This window comes from Chiloscyllium plagiosum, unplaced genomic scaffold, assembly GCF_037043375.1.
Source record: "Chiloscyllium plagiosum isolate Xiang-an unplaced genomic scaffold, Cpla_swu_hap1 HiC_scaffold_32, whole genome shotgun sequence".
Taxonomy (NCBI): Eukaryota; Metazoa; Chordata; class Chondrichthyes; order Orectolobiformes; family Hemiscylliidae; genus Chiloscyllium; species Chiloscyllium plagiosum.
This window is the reverse complement of record NW_028270170.1, coordinates 8,555,668-8,573,718: the sequence shown is the minus strand read 5'-3', so window position 1 is coordinate 8,573,718 and position 18,051 is coordinate 8,555,668. Positions and strand designations below refer to the sequence as shown.

General features: G+C 39.8%; 1 protein-coding gene across 4 annotated transcripts in view; it reads left to right on the top strand.

The window, feature by feature from the left end:
- LOC122539778 (phosphatidylinositol 5-phosphate 4-kinase type-2 beta) overlaps positions 1-18,051 on the top strand; it is a 115,179-nt gene that overhangs the window by 92,927 nt on the left and 4,201 nt on the right. For 2 of the 4 annotated variants that reach the window (XM_043674834.2, XM_043674836.2), the window contains 3 exons: positions 1,937-2,050; positions 3,817-4,072; positions 12,231-12,334. In XM_043674834.2, the coding sequence (XP_043530769.1) occupies positions 1,937-2,050; positions 3,817-4,072; positions 12,231-12,334 (474 nt within the window). Of the gene's footprint in view, positions 1-1,936; positions 2,051-3,816; positions 4,073-12,209; positions 12,335-18,051 lie in introns of all 4 variants that reach the window. The other 2 variants (XM_043674833.2, XM_043674835.2) reach the window with 1 other exon arrangement.

Below are 18,051 nucleotides of genomic sequence, written 5' to 3'. Positions count from 1 at the left end.
ATTGGAAGCAGCGAGCAGAAATGCAGTGATCAGCTGGCTGAGAAGAGTCTGGTGAAAACCAAGGCCAGCAAATCATGTACCAACTTGTCTCACTATCTTCCTCTGTGGAAAAGCAGCTGACAGTGTTTAATGCCAGAAAGTGTGATGCTGGAAAAGCATAGCCGGTCAGGCAGCATCCAAGGAGCAGGAGAGTCATGTTTCGAGCATAAGCTCTTCATCCTACCTGTCAATGTTTAATACTGAGTTTATCACCATAATGCAAACCATTGGCTTACAAGACTGAAAAATGATCAAGAGAAATTCTGTTGTAACAAATAACTATCTTTTTCAGCAAGTGAATTATAAAGAAAACTCAATTAAAATCCCCACATTGTATGTTTGTAACTTTTGACTGTAAATGTTGGTTGATCTGGTTGTATTAAAATTAAAAAGTCAGAGGGTTCAGTTTGAGTTACCAATGATCATGAGAAAGGAACATCATTTTAAGCTCAATCTCTGCCTTGTGTGGATTTTGCAGGTCCACATTAAGGTGGCTACAAGCATGTCAAAGTTGGCCTTGATGCCCCTGAACTAGGAAGTGAAAGAACCTTTCTGAATTTTGCAAATGCAGACTGAATTGAACTTGGTGGATAAGTATCCAACTAATTGTCACAATCTAAATTTATGCATAAAGCATAATGATTTAGTCAAGCTACTTCAAGTGACATCTGTGTCATTATATCTGGGCATGTGACTCAGATTTCTACTGTCATTTCCTATGTGATTGACGTGGTATAAAATGCTGGTTGTATGCATTACTGTTACTAAGTAGGTGCCCATACGACTGATGTCTATAGTGGTCACTTGCATTGGTCGACCTCATTTTAAGCAATTGTGTTGATATTGAATTTTTGGGATTCAAACTATAAGATGTGCTCATGGCTACATGGAGAACACTTGGAGCTAAACAAACATAAGACTATAGGGCCTAGTGCAGGAAAGTGGAACTTATGTAGGTAATGGTGTATTTTTGGCAGTACAGACTTGATGGTATGAAGAGCCTTTTCAGCACAGTTATGATTCTACCATTCTAAACATGATTCATTGTTTTGATAAAATAAGTGCTCGAATGATGGGTCCATCATGAAAATGGAGGTTTGCAAATAGTTTTAATGATTCCTGGTCCACACTATAGCAAATATGTTTCTTCAGATGGATATACCTTATAAACCACACATCATTTGCAAATCCCCAATATTAATCACTTTTCCATTGATAGCCGTGCTTTAAATTGCCTGTGCTCTAAATAATAAAATCCCCCCTCTAAATTTCTCGATATCTGTACCCATCTCTCCATTACGACACTTGTTAAAACCTACCAACTTAGGTCACCTGCACTAATATCTTTTGTATGAGCTGGTGTTACATTTTGTTTGGTAGTTCTTCGGAATGTTTTAATTATTTATTGGTGCTACATAAAAATGCAAGTGTAATTATCTTGTGTCTAGCAATGTCTGTCACACTTCAGATGCCACAGGCTTTACAGTATGTGCATAAAGATCTAAAAGTAGCAGATTGTAATTTGCAAAATTTGACAAAGCAACTTATTCTGCAGTGCCCTCCCCCCCCCCCCCCCCCCCCCCGACAACAAAATGTTGCTACCCCTACAGATGAATAGGATAGAAAATTCCCTTTATTTATGTGTATTAGAGAATCAGTTATGTTTGGATTAAACTAAACCAACTAGATTGCTGTCTCTTACTGAAGTGGCGCAACAAGCCTTCTACTCGGGGGAAGAAAATTCATCAGAACATCTATCAACATTCAAGGCAATTGGCAAGAATAACCATGACATGTCACAAACAAGTTTTTTTTCAAAAATAGAATTAATTCCAATGTGCAGTCCATTATGTACAGTGTTTTATAATTGAGTGTGATCTGTCTTATTCTGCTGCAGGCCAAGGAATTACCAACACTGAAAGACAATGATTTCCTAAATGAAGGGCAGAGAATTCAAATTGGAGACGAAAACAAAAAGATGTTTTTGGACAAACTCAAGCGTGATGTTGAGGTCAGTATTTGTTGTTGCAATTTACCTCTAGAAAATCTGAGACCACTGAGAAAGTACAGTGCATCCAAAATGATTCCTATTTGAATACGTGTTTGGTCATTTAGAGACTTGATATTGAACAATGTTTGCCTCCTGTGCCAGTTGATTCCTTGTATCCTGACTGGATTTTTGAGACTCAGAAATTGTGGGAGATTCAGCAATGGTAATGCCATTGAATGCCAAGGGAGCATTCAAATCAAGTTGCAGTGGCTTTGCAATGAGAAAATATGAAATAGTACTGGAACAATACATTTTTAATATCAGAGCTTATGGTTAGAAACAAAGAGATGTATAAACAAGAAGATGCCAAGCATTCTTTAAATTCTGTTTTACCAACCACTTCGCCTTTACTACATGCTTCAATGTCACCATCCCTCCAAGGTGAGTTGGAGTTAACATACAGATCAGCTGGGATTTAATTGATCGGCAAAACAGAATTTTAAGAATGGTTGGCATCCTCTTGGTTATACATCCCTGTGTTTCGAAACATAAGCTCTGATATTGAAAAATGTATTGTTCCAATGCTATTTAATATTTTCTCATTGCAAAGCTACTGCAACCTTATTTGTATGCTCCCTTGGCATTACCATCACTGAATCTTGCACTGTCAACATTTTGGGGTTACCATTGACCAGAAAATGAACTGGATTAGCCATATAAATACTGTGGCTCCAAAGGCAGGTCAGGGTCTTGGGATTTTGCAACAGTAACTACCTCTCATTTCCCAGAGCCTATCCACCATTTACAAGGTACAAATCGCATGTGTGATGGAATACTCCTTATTGGCCTGGATGAGTGCAGCTCCAATAATAATCAAGAAGCTTGACATCATTCAGGGCAAAAATTGGTACTCTATCAATAAACATTTACTTCCTCCACCAACATGCCCAGTTGTTCCTGGTGTGTAACATTCACATTATGCACTGCAGAATTTCACCAGAGCTTCTTACACAACACCTTCTAAGTTGACAACCACTCCCTTCTGGAAGGAAAAGGGCAGCAGATTCACCATACTGATTTGGAAATATATCACGGTTACTTCAGTGTCGCTGGGTGAAAATCCTGGAACTCCCTCCCTTCCAACGTTGTGGGTGTACCTACATTAAATGTACTGCAGCAGTTCAAAGGCAGCTCACCAACCCCTTGAGCAATTAGGGATGGGCAATAAACGCTGACCTCATTAAAAAAAAAACCCACATCCCATGAATGAGTTTTTTTAAAACATTCTCTACCATGTTCTTGCCTCTGCAATCAGTAGTAATGAAACTGTTACTTAATGTGCACCAATATTGCTTTCAAGTTGCACTACAGTGTGCCTGTGATGCCAGCTTGTTCTGTATGGCTGTCTCACAGATGGTGACCACCTAATGAAAGGCCTGTCAGTATTCACCAATTTAAGGACACTCTTTATGTTTTCTAGACATGAATCTTGGTGGGTCCCAGGAAATTTGCTTTCAATTTGAAGCAAGCTGGACCAACCCACTATTGGGTCTTAGTGTGGTGGTGGAATTTCATGCTACATAAAGACTGTATTTGCAAGGTCTGGTGTACTACAGTGTGTCTGCTTTGCAATGGGGTGTTGTTCTTCAGCATATAGATTGATTCTTCACTTTAAATTGATAAATAGGTTCAGATACCTTTAGGACTTTATGAGCAGTCATATTGTGTTGCCCGAGTGATAAGATACACAAAACAATCTAACTTTGCTTAATTTGTTTCTTTAACAGTTTTTAGCACAGCTGAAGATCATGGATTACAGTCTGTTAGTTGGCATCCATGATGTGGATCGTGCCGAGCAAGAAGAGATGGAAGTGGAGGAGAAAGGCGATGAAGAAGATTGTGAAAATGATGGAATGGGTCATCCAGTTGGTTCATATGGAACTCCACCAGACAGTCCTGGAAACATGCTGAATTTTCCACGAATCTTTGGACCAGGGGAGTTTGATCCAACAGTTGATGTGTATGCTATAAAAAGCCATGACAGTAAGCAGATTGTTAATGTTTCTTTTTAAAAAGGTACTTTAGTTTAAAGCTTTTGATACTTAACACTATTGTGGGAGCATCTGTACAGAAAGAAGCAGTTAGTATTTCAAGTCCAATCCAGCTGTTATTCAGAACTGAAGAAGAGTCCTGTCTGAAACATTCATTGTGTTTCTCTCTCTACAAATGCTGCCAGATCTACTGAGTTTCTCCAGCATTCTGTCTTTTTATTTCAAGTTTCCAGCATCTTCAGTATTTTACTTTCATGCCATTGTGGAAGCACTTTTTTTGGCTTAGACAGTCCCTTGACCTCTTCAGGGATACTTTGGGAGCACATCACCAAATGTTTTGCAGTGTTGGTAGGAAAAGGCTTAATGTCACAATTTCAATGTCTGTCACAATGCTTAAAGAAAATTCCCCTGCTCTTCTAACAGAGTAATTGAGTTATACAGCACAGAAACAGACCCTTCATCTGTGCTGACCAAATGTCCTAAATTATTACAGTCCCATTTGCCAGCATTTGGCCCGTATCCCTCTAAACCCTTCCCATTCATGAACCCATCCCGATACCTTTTAAATATTGTAATTGTACCAGCTTCCACTGTCTCCTGCCACAGCTCATTCCGTACAGGCTTCACCCACTGTGTGAACAAGTTGCCCCTTAGGTCTGTTTTGTATCTTCCCTCTCATCTTAAACCTATGCCATCTAGCTTTGGACTTCTCTACCCTGGGAAAAAAGTCCTTATCCATGCCCCACATGATTTTATAAACCTCAATGAAGTCACCTTTCAGCCTCTAATGCTCCATGGAACATAACCCCAGACTCTTCAGCCTTTCCCTATAGCTCAAACCTTCCAATCCTGGTAACATCCCTGTAAATCTTTTCTGAATCTGTTCAAGTCTAACAACATCTTTCCGATAGCAGGAAGACCAGAATTTAATGCAGTATTTCAGAAGTGGCCTCACCAACGTCCTGTTTAGCCACAACATGTCATCCCAACTCCTATACTCAATGCACTGATCAATAAAGGCAAGCATACCAAACACCACCTTCACTACTCTGTCTACCTCTGACTCCACCTTCAAGGAACTATGAACCTACAGTCTCTTTATTAAGCAACACTCCCCAGAACTCTAGCATTAGGTGTATAAGCCTGCCCTTGTTTAAACTCCATCTGCCACTCCTGAGCCCATCTACTCAAGGTCCTGAGATAACCTTCTTCACTGTTCACTACATGAATTCACTACACTAATTTTGGTGACATCCTCAAACTTACTAACCATACCTCCTATATTCACATCCGAATCATTTCAGTAAATGACAAAAAGCAACGGACCCATCACCAATCCTTGCAGCACACCGCTGGTCACAGGTCTTCAGTCCAAAAAATAACCCTCCACCACCACCTTCTGAATCCTACCTTCAAGCCAATTTTGTATCCAAATGGCTCGTTCTCCCTGTATTCCATGTGATCCAACCTTGCTGACCAGTTTACCATTCGAACACCCTGCTGAAGTTTGTATAGATCTTGTCCACCACTGCCTCTATCAATCATCTTTGACACTTCAAGCTACTCAGTCAAGTTGATTTCCCATGTACAAAGCCATGTTGACCATCCCCAATAAGTCCTTGCCTTTCCAAATACATGTAAATTTAGGGCGGCACAGTGGCTCAGTGGTTAGCACTGCTGCCTCGCAGCGGCAGGGACCTTGGTTCAATTCCTGCCCCTGGGCAACTGTGTGTGTGGAGTTTTCACATTCTCCCCATGTCTGCGTGGGTTTCCTCCGGGTGCTCCGGTTTCCTCCCACAATCCAAAGATGTGCAGGTTAGGTGAATTGGCCATGCGAAATTGCCCATAGTGTTAGGTGCATTAGTCTGGGGTAAATATAGGGTAGGGGAATGGGTCTGGGTGGGTTACTCTTCAGAGGGTCGGTGTGGACATGTTGGGCTGAAGGGCCTGTTTCCATACTGTAGGGAATCTAATCTAATCTAAATTCTGTCCCCCAGAATTGCCTCCAACAACTTAGCCACCACTGACACTAAGCTTACCGCTCTATAGTTCTCTGGCTTTTGCTTACCACCTTTCTTAAATAATAGCATCACATTAGCCACCTTCCAGTCTTGCAGCATTTCCCACTTGGCTATTAATGATCCACATGTCTCAGCAAGGCACCCAACAATCATTTCCCTAGATTTCTACAAAATTCTGAAAAAAACCTGCTTCGGGTCACAGGGATGTATCCACCTTTGTGCGTTTTAAGACGTCCAGCACCTTCTCCCCCATAATGTGGATGCTTCTCAAGATATCATTATTTATTTCTCCACATTATTTAGTTTCCATTATCCTCCTCCACAGTTAATACTGATGCAAAATACTTGTTTAGTATCTCACCCATCTCCTGCGGTTCCACACATAGATGATCTTGTTGATTTTTTAAGGAAACCTATGATCTCCCTATTACTCTTTTGTCCTTAATGTATTTGTAGAGTCTCTTTGGATTCTCCTTAACCATATTTGCCAAAGCTATATCATGTCCCTTTTTTGCCCTCCTGATTTCCCTCTTGAGTCAAGTTTTACTCCTTCTCTAGTAGGTACATCCATGTACTGAATAAGAAAATTTTCTTGTACACACTTAAATTCCTTCCCATCCAAGCCTTTAATACTATGGCAGTCCAGTCAATGTTTGGAAAGTCAAAATCTCCTCCCATGACACCCCTATTTTTTTCCTACAGATATCTGAGATCTCCTTACAGATTTGTTTCTAATTTCCCACTGACTTTCGGGGTCCCTATGGTGTTGTAGGGAAAGAAGCTGTTCAATGTGGGGCATTGATTTACAGACAGTGGGTGTTCCTTATATCTTGCATCTGGTTCAGAGAGATTTTGTAAATTTGCTCTCTTTTAAAATGCTTTTTCCACCGACGCAGATTTTATCTTAAAGACATGTGAAGCTAGCATTGGTTAGCAATTGCCGGGGTTACACACAACCCCAAACTAAAATTATTAAATTCACTTTGTCCAACAAGCAAAAAGTCCTGTTTTTTTTTCAAACTGAGTCTTCTCAGCAGCCAGCACTAACGAGGGTGGCAAATTCATTTCTTGACTGTGTTGGGAGATGTGGAAACTAGCCCTGGTTACATTCAATATAGAAGTAACTGAGTTACTTTTTTTTGCCTATTTCTGTGTTCACTTCAAAGTAAATTGTATGAAAGCATTGTATTGTTTTGTTTCTACTTCAGAATTTACCTTAGTCTTAAATGAACTACCTGATTTTCAATATTATCTTGTAGATCTACAATCCTTTCTGTATTCCTCTTGATGCTGCTGCCCCTTCTCCCTTTAAGGCATTCATTAAAACCAAACCCTCTGACCAAGACCAAGGTTTTAGTCACCTGTTCTAATATCATCTTAAATCGCCCAATGTTGCATTTTGTTTGATAACATCCTGTAAAGTGCCTTGGGAAGCTCACCATATTAAAGTTGGTATCTAAATGTAATCTGTTTTTAATTTATATGAGGTGAGATCTGATTAAAAATGAGGTGAGTCTATACAGCACATCATCATAGCTTTGATTATTTAGTATTTTACACATTTCTGGAACCACAGCTCAGCAGTGCATGGTCTAAGTGTTAATTGAATCTTATTGCTTCCAGCTGTACATTTGTTTTCATTGACTTTTATATGAGTTTGTTAGACTTAGCAAGCAAGATGATGTGCACTGTCAGAACTAATGGAAAATATTGTTTATCTTGGTCTTTGTCCTATACTATAACATGAGTCACTGTGCTATGTCAGGTCAAAGACTGGTAAGATTTGTTTGATGCTTGTTGCTGGAGGTTTGAGAATTGATGATGGCTGATGCTGTACATCTCCTGTTTTAGAGTCTGTTGCTGCGTGTCATGGAGACTGGGTTTGTATGTGTTGGGGGGGTGGGGAGTGCAAGGTGGGGTCAGGGTTGTAGGAAAGGAAGCTGATTAAGATGGCACTTGATCTACACTTGATGTCCCTTATATCTTGCACTGTGACGACAGAGATTCTGTGAATTTGTTCTGACCATTATTCACATTTTGCAAAGATTTGCAGTTTAAATTCTAGTCAGAATGGAGATGTATAGCAACTGAGGAGTACAAGAAAGCTGGAGGGAAATGTGGATTAAAGTTTTAACAAAGGTGATTTGGTGGAGTAAGGGCAACCATTACATTATGATTTGTTCTTAGATCCCCAGTGGTCAGTTTTAGTGTTTACTTCATTTATTTCAAATTTCAGTTTCAGTATATTTTCTTGTATCAGTTTTTAAACTATAGCCATTGGTAATGGTTTTGATCTGAGTTTTGTTTTAAATCATTCTATCTGGTCACTGTTTCAGTCTGGTATTACCCACTTGCTGTGTCCCACCTGCCTATTTTCAGTTGTTGTGCAAGGCTCCACGAGGCAAAGGTCAAATAAGGACAGACCGTTCTCTCAGTGTTCACATTCCTCCTCAACCCACATCACCCAAAAGAAGTTCAATTGATCATTCGTCACAGTGCTGTTTACGGGATCTTTGTTTGCAGAAAATGTGTAAGAGTCACTTCTAACTCTCCAAATCAAACAGCGATTGTAGCTTGCTGACAATTGCAGAACACTGTCCCTTCTCAACATGATCAATGTGAACTGCCAACACTTGGCTTAAACTAAAGAACAGGGATGTACAGTGATCATCGCAGCTGAGTACTCCATAGTTGCACCCTGCTATTGCATGTATATACTTGGAAATGGTTTAAAAAGGAACAATTGGACAAATTATATATTTAGAGATAATGATAAGAAGTGAAATTTGCAGGAGGTAATTGTCTTATTAATTAGAGTTTATTGTGGAATGAACACCAACCCAATACTTATTTAGCAACTTTAACATAATAAACTATTCCAAGATGCTTCAGGGGGTTAATAAAGCAAAATTGTACACTGAGCCACATCAAACAATATTAGTGAAAATGGTTTTTGGAAGGATCTTAAGGAAGAAAGTGAGTGGAGAGCTTTAGGGAGGGCAAAAAATCAGATTTTTGAATGATCTCCACTTTGCAGAAGTTAGAATGTGGGAGGCAAACCCAGATTTGCATTGCAATGGCCTGGAGATAACAAATGCATAGATGAAGGTTTCAGCAGCTGAGACAACAGCAGTCAGACGATATATCAGGTGAAAATAAGCTGATTAAATGCTACAGTCAGAGGAACTTCAAGATGTTACTGAAGGAACTAGAGTGGGTCGAATGGCCATTCTTATTAGTGGGCATTGGTTACTGACATTTCATTAAGTATGGAAGAGGATAATGACAGTGCAGTGATTAAGCAATTGGATTGTCAATTTGAAATTCAAAAACAACAAATCATTAATGAAAAGGAAGCATTTAGAGGGATATGGGCCAAGTGCTGGCAAATGGAATGAGATTAGGTTAGAATACCTGGGTGGCATGGACGAGTCAGACTGAAGGTCTGTTTCTGTGCTGTACATCTCTATGACTCTAAATCTCGATATATTCTGGTAAAATGTCAGCAACAGCTATTGGATTACTAACTGTTTCACTAAAGTGCTTCCAGTTCGAGCCGCCCTCCAAATCTGTCTTAAAATATGAGTCTAGTTGCTGATTCTGAATGCCTGCTTAATGAGCCATTTAGATTTAAAATCAGTTGCTTGAAAAAACAAAAAGGCCCACATCTCCAGAACAAAATGCTTTTATAAATATATGAGGACCAGAAACATGCCGTGAAAAATGCAAGTGCAGTGCATGGCCTGGTAATTAAAAAACCATTAGGGGTAGCAGGTGGACTTGACAATTCTGCAGTCACTAATGAAGATGCCAAGCCTGTTGAAAATTAGTTCATTTGGGAGTCATTAACAACTGGACAAATAACATGATTGGTTAAAATTAAGTAAAATTAGTAATTTTACTTTGAACATCTGTAAGCCAGATGCCCAGTACATTGTTCCTGTTTGAAGAGATTGGGGCTAAATTAAATAAAGCTATTTGGAAACTGAGGGAAGTTCAGCAAAGCACATGGAGCAAGCTGCCCGTAAGGCTTATTGGGGGAGGAGTGTGACCTTTGGGCAATGTTGTAGTTGTAAAAATATATAGCTCTGCAATATGTGTTTTATGTCTGAAATATTTATCTGCTGTTTGGTTATTACTGCAACTTGGTGGCCATGCATTGTATTTTATAGTTGTAAAAGGATTGGATAGAGGTAAATGTGTGTTTTGTAAAAAAAAAATCTATTTGCAAATTAAGTACCTCCCTTGAGTGTTAAAGCTCTTTTGTTGTCTGATATAAAATGAGTAGACGGTTTAAAAAATGCAGGCATTGTTTGATAGTCCTGACTTACTGTGCTTAAATCTTGACTCAGATGGGAGCATATTAATTTCCTGATCATAGTGAGAATGGCACAGTAGCAAGCCATTCAGCCCATTAAGTCTGTACCAGCTCTCGATAGAGAAAGCAAACCAATCCCACTCTATCCCTGAAACCCTGCAAGTTTATTTTCCTCAAAGTGTCCGTCCAATTTCCTTTTGAAACCATTGATCATTGCAGAGTTCCAGACTATACAACTATAGTGCATATAGGGGTCATTTGGCCCATCAATTCTGCACTGACCCAGAGCATCCCATCCAGACTGACCCACTCACACTATCCCCATGTTTCCCATGGCTAATCCACCCAGTCTGCACATCCTTGTACCCTATGGAGCAATTTAGCATGTTCAAATCCACCTAAACTCTGCATAATTTTGGACTCTGGGAGGAAACTGGAACACCCGGAGGAAATCCACACAGACACAGGGAGAACATACAAACACACACAGTTGTCCAAGGCTGGAATTGAACCCGCTGCCCTGGCACTGTGAGGCAGCAGTGCTAATAACTGAGCCACCATTTACCAGTCATGACATTTACTGCATGAAAAAAATGTTTAAAAATCTTCCTCGTGTCCCATCCCAATTCCTCCTCCCGCAGTGCTTCTCAAAATCTTGAATTTAAACCCCAGTAATCCTTGTACTATCAACTAATGGGAACAGCTTTTCTTTATCTATTTTACCAAACCTGTCATAATCTTGAATACCTCGATCACATCTCCCCTCCATCTCCTTTTGTTCCAAGATGAATATATTATGCTACAAGTTAGATGGAGGGTGTAAAGGGTTTGTGATTAGTAACCTATTTGAAAAGAGCACCTGAAAGCAAGGAAGTTAAAGAATCATTTATCTAGTTATTCAGAAAATGTATAGATTGTATAATGCACATAGCTCTTAACCATACACCAAGATTGTGAGGGGGCTGGGCATGATATATGTTTAGAAGATGTTTCCACTAGTGAGGGAATCTTGAACTTGGGAGATTAGTTACAAATTAAAGGGATGCTAATTTAAAATTGAGAGGCAAAATAATTTATTCACTAAGAATATCTGAAATTCTGTACTTCAGAAGGTTGTGGAGGCTAGATCACTGAAGATGTTTAGTAGACAGTATCAAGGAATTTAGGGCTAGGAGCACCTGGCACAAAAGTGGAGGTGAGGCCTGGGGTTGAATAGTTTGATCTCAGAGAATGGCACTGCAGGCTTGAGGGGCTGGGTGACCTACTCCTGCATCCCATTCCTTATGTTTTAACATTTGGATCAGATGACCAGGTGGAGTTGGGCTTCCCGCAGTTTACTTTGACATTACTGAGAGGTAAGTGATGAGGATGATATTACAATTGAACTTCTTGACATGAAGTACAATTTGCGGGTTGCTTTTATTTCAGATTTTACAAGCCATGGGCTTATTGGCTTGGTTGTGTCATTGTAAGCATTTCACTACTTTACCAGTGTAATTACTGATAAGGTATGCACAATTGTTAAGGCAATGACCGGAAACTCTAATTGACCATTGCTGCACAAATTGTGGTTAACCAATGACTCATGCCTGAAATACTCTGCAGCACACTAGCCGGTCAGTTCCATTTCTCACTGCTCCCTCCCAGGATCTTGGAGAATTGCATGGGTTCTGAAAGTCTGTGTGTATAACTGGGCAATGTTACTGTGTACAAAACTGTTAGAAGAAACATTTTGTATTCTAGAGCTGGTATCATAACAGCATTGTAATAGTCTTGTTCTCTAATGTCAGTAATACTGGCTGATTTTCCAGATGCGCCAAGGAAAGAAGTTTTTTTTATGGCTATAATCGACATTTTAACTCACTATGATGCAAAGAAGAAAGCTGCCCATGCTGCCAAAACAGTCAAACATGGAGTAAGTACATGACCTACGTCAGTGACATCTGAAAGCTTTGGGGAGAGAATGGGAGCTTTTTAAAACAACAGAATATGTTTTTTGTGTTCATTCATAGATGTTAACATTATGTTTACAAAGTGAAGAAAGCTGCTCATCATCTGGTTATTGTTTGTGAGCATGGCTTTGGCTCAGTGGGTATCACCCTGATTCAGCAGCTTGTGGGTTCAAGTCCCACCCCAAATACATGAGCATGTTGTTTACGTGAAAACTTCAGTGCCAATCTCATGGAGTTCTACTCTATCTGAGGTGTGCTGTCTTTCAGCTGAGGTGTCAATGTCACGCTAATGACAAATGAAGAATATCTATGCAATTGTTATTGTAGGAGCAGAGTTCAAACCCAGACCTTGATATTAAGGAAGAATTATCAAATGCTTGCAAATGCATTCAATGTCTCAGTTTTCTCTGCACTCTTCTTTCACACAATTTTTCATTCACAATCTTTCTTTTGCATTCCCAGCTGCACTTTTGCACACTCATCCTCTCAGTCACTCACTCACTAATACACTCTCTGACATTCAATCACTCTCACTCATTCTCATACTTATTCACTCACTTTCATGCTCACTCACTCACTCATGCTCATTCACTCAATCTCATACTCTTACTCCCTCTCATGCTCACTCACTCACATGCTCACTCATTCCCATACTTACTCATACTCTCTCTCAATCAATCTCACACTCACATTCATGCTTACTCTCTCTCATGTACTCGCTCTCTCACTCACTCTTTTTCTCTCAATGTCGCTCTCTATCTCTTTCTTACTTGCATACTCACACTTGCTCTCATTCTCACACTCGGTCTCACATTCATTCACTCATACTCATACATGCTGTCACTCCCTTGCTCTCCCTATTTCTTTTTATCTCATGTTATTTCTCTCGCTATATCATTGATATTTAGAAGACAGTCTCCAATATAAATATATGACTGACTCGATGACTAAGGTTCTAGAGCCCTCTAGACAAGATTTGCAATTGTCTAAGTAAAATTTTAAAAATTTCCGTATCTAAGCTAAATGCGTCCCCCTTATTTTGACATTTCCCCTGGTTCTAGCCTCCCCAGCTAGGCAAACATCTGAGAAATGTAGAAAGCATAGAAAATAAATACAGGAGTTGGCCATTCTGCCCTCTTGAGTCTGTACCACCATTTAATATTATCATGGCTGATCATGCAATTTCAATATCCCACTCCCACTTTCTTTCCATATCCCTTGATCCCTTTAGCCACAAGAGCTATGTCCTGCTCCCTCTTGAATATATCTAATGAACTGGCCCCAACAGCTTTCTGTGGGAGAGAATTCCACAGGTTCACAACTCTGAGTGAAGAAAGCTTTCCTTATCTTAGTCCTGAATGGCTTACCCCTTATTCTTAGACTGTGACACCTAGTTCTTACCTACATCTGACCTGTCTATCATTTTAAGTATTTTGTAAGTTTCAGTGTGATCACCCCTCATTCTTTCAAGCTCAAGATAATTTGTATCCAGTTGCCCAATCTCTTTTCAAGGATAAGTCCTGTTGTCCCAGAGATCTGACAAACCTCAATGACAATATTATGATTCCTATTACAACTAACAAAATAGGTGACAGCTATTCATTGGTTCATTTATCAGGACAACATTATGATCAGAGTCAATCTGACTGGTTTAAAATTTAAACAATGTCTGGCAGTTAACTGTCAATCACCATTAATTGGTGCATACTCATGACAATATTTCTACCACTCAGAGTCCATTTGCCAGCTCATGCAATATAAATGTTGGATGTCTCCTTGTGTATTCTTGCGAATTGTCCTGATGAGTACAAGACAAGACCTTTGACAAAATATACCTTTTTTTGTAGCAATAGTCAAGTTCTAAACTACCAAGTATCTATTTTCTGTCATTTTGCCAGTCAACCTTCTGTGAGGTTTGTAACCAAAAGCCTTCTGAAAATCTAAGTTTGCCAGTTAGGCTGGGGCAATTTTCCCTGGAACATCAGTGGCTAATGGCTGACCTTTGGAAGTTTATAAATCTTGAATAGCCAAGGTCTTTTCCCCAGGCTAGGGGAGTCCAAAACTAGAGGGCATACGTTTAGGATGAGAGGGGAAAGATTTAAAAGGCACCCAAGGGGCCACTTTTCCACACAGAGGGTAGTGCATGTGTGGAATGAGCTGCCAGATGAAATGGTGGAAGCTTGTGTGATGACAACATTCAAAAGGCATCTGGATGGGTTGATGACTAGGAAGGGTTTAGAGGGATATGGGTTAAGTGCTGGTAAATGGGACTAGATTAATTTAGGATATCTGGTCAGAGTGAATGAGTTGGACTGAGGGGTCTGTAAGCGTGCTGTACATCTGTATGACTCCAAGGCTAAAAGAGTGGTAGACACAGGAACCCTATTTAAATGTGCACTGGAAATACCTCGGCATAGAAGGCTACAAGAAAATGGGATTAGAATAGATGGACATTTGATAACTGGTATTGAAATAATGGATGGATAGGCCTCTATCCATACTCTTTAAGACCAGTAATAAGTGCGACAATCCCCTCCCCACATTGCAATTACATTGGGTGAAAGTAAATACAGACAAGGAGAAAAGCATTAGCTTTCAGCTGAAAGTAACAAATTTTTAATGTTCTCAGCCACCACTTCGTCAGTGTTCAAGGCAGTTAGTTCCTGATTTTGGATTGTTTCTCTCACTGTTGGGCAACACTGCACTCAGTATGAGACAATTCTTTTTTTAAAAAAGCAGAAAATGCAGGAAACATACAATAGATCTGACAATCTGGTGAAGGTCTTTATTTTAAGAAACTGATAAATGCTGAGCCCTCCCAAAATTTCCTGCATTATTTTAGGTTGACCTGTAGCTTTCTCTGCTGAGGCATTTCCACTGTACATTTAAATAGGGTTCCCGTATCTACCACCCTTTTAGCCTTGGAGTTATAGAGATGTCCAGCATAGAAACAGACCTCATCTATGTCCAACTCATCTATGTCAACCAGATATCCTAAATTAATCTAATGCCATTTGCCAGCATTTGGCCCCTAACCCTCTAAACCCTTCCTTTCATATACTCATCCAGATATCTTTTAAGTGTTGTAATTCCCAGTGAGTTCAAGATCGCCACAACCCTATAGGTAAAAACAAAATTCTCCTGAAGTCCCCTCTAAACCTCCTGTCCCTTGCCTGTTCCTCAGTGATTGGGAAAGTCAAAGCTAAATTTCTCCCACTGATGCGATTGCCTACATTTCAATTGGGCAATAATTGAATAAATGTGGCTGATGAATGTTATTCATATCCAGAAAACCCCCATTTTCTAAAACTGTTTAGTTCTCCTTCAACAGTGCAAAGATGTGCAAGTTCAGTGGATTGGCCATGCTAAATTGTCCATTGTATTAACAGATTTGCAGGCTGGGTGGATTAGCCATGGGAAATGCAGGGTTACAGGGAGAGAATAGGGGGTGAGTCTGGATGGGATGCTCTTCAGAGGATCAGTGTGGACATCATAGAATCCCTACAGTGTATAAGCAGGCCCTCCAGCCCAACATGTCCACACCAACCCTCCGAAGACTAACCCACCCTGACCCATTCTCCTAACCTATTATACTATATTTACCCCTGACTAATGCACCTAATGTAGAGATCCCTGAATACCATGGGTAATTTGACATGGCCAATTCACCGAACCTACACAGGTTTGGATTGTGGGAGGAAACCAGAGCACCCAGAGGAAACCCACGGGGAGTTGATGGGCTGAATGGCCTGCTACCACACTGTAGGGATGCCAAGAATCTCTGAAGGAAAATTCTTAATGTACTTCTTCCTTCTCACCAAATGTGGGTCGGAACAGATCAGCCACAATTACATAAAATTGCATAACACTTGCAAAGCAGAAACAGGCCATTCAGTCTATCTGATTTGGCCTGGCATTGTGCTCCACACAGGCCTCCTCCAAAGTACTTAATCCCATCCTATCAGCATGTCCTTCTTTCCATTCTCCCACAGAGTTATCTAGCAGAGTTAAATGCGTCTATATTAACTCCCTCAACCAACAGCTCTCTCTCATTCCAAGCAATGACATTCCTCCTGAAGTCTTCATTGGGTTTATTAGTGACATTTGTCCAAGCTGATCATATAACATGATAGACTTCACTACATTTTATTCATTCTGTGAATGTGGGTGTTGGTAGTAAGGCAGTGTTTATTGCCCCTCCCTAACAGCATTTTAGAAGGTGGTGGTTAGCCACTTAATAGAAATGTTGCAGTCTACAGGGTGACATTAATTCACAAACTGTGTTATTTGGACATGATATAGGCATAACTTTGGTGGGGAGTTCCAGGATTTTGACCCAATAATATGTTTTCCCTTGTGGATCGTAGAAATGATGGTTTCCCATTAACCTACTGCCCTTGTTCTTGTAGATGCTTGGGGTTTTGGAAATATTGTCTAATAGCATTTAGTGACTTGCTGCAGTGCGTCATATGGATGGTGTACAGTGCAGCCAAAGATGGTGGAGAGAGTAGATTTGATTAGATTAAATTCCGTACAGCGTGGAAACAGGCCCTTTGGCCCAACAAATCCACACCAATCCTCTGAAGAGTAATCCACCCAGACCTATCACTATGGGCAATTTAGCATGGCCAATTCACCTGACCTGCACATCTTTGGATTGTGGGAGGGAAACTGGAGCACCCGGAGGAAACCCATGCAGACACAGGGAGAATGTGCAAACAGACAGTCACCCGATGCGGGAATCGAACCCAGGTCCCTAGATCGTACACTCAGCTTGTGTATCAAGAATGACCATGTTTGGGGAAGCTTAGTATCAGTGCTATCAGGAGAGGAAACAACGATAAGACAATTTATTTTAATGTGTATAATTGCCCATTATAGCAGGCCAACTTTGTTTTTTTTTCATTATGACTTTGTAATACATATTTTAAGTTCCACAGAATAACAAGCATTTCAAATTCCTGTAGTTGGAACCTACTGGCCACATTATTTGATTTGACAAGAGGATTGATAAATGTACTGTTATTTTAAACAAAAGGAGCAGAAGTATACAATTGCTAATTTTAACAGCAGATATGAGGTCAGATCAGCAATTTGGTCTTAATTTAGTGCATTACATTATGAAGTGACTGTTGAGGGAGTTTAATCTATTCTTGCAACTGCAATTATTTCCTTTCTCAAGTAAGGAGACCAAAACTGAACACAGTGATTTGGATATAGCCTCTCTTGAAGAATACTAAACAATATTGGATTCTGAGAAACAGTACACTGCATGAGTCAATGGATCTGTACGATTGCAGTAAAAGTTTTGTAATTTTATATTTCATTCCCTTTCCAAGAAACAACAGCGTTCCATTTGCTGCCTTAACAATTTAATCCCTAACATGCATCTCAAATTAACAACCTGGGCTTTAGACGAAAAGCTTTAAAGTGGGATTAAGCTGGACATCTCACTTTTCAGCGAATACAGACATGATGGGCCAAATGGCATCTTTCTGTGATGAAATCTTCTTATGATTCTATTTTATTATTATAAACATTCAAGATAAACAGTATCTGGATAGACAGAATGAACTAGTGTTAATGACACAACTGAGTCAGCCACAAATTTTATGTTTTTATCTCCCTGTTTTTGGATGAGAAACTTTGAGAAAGCCTTTCTCCTTTTAAGTAATTTTGA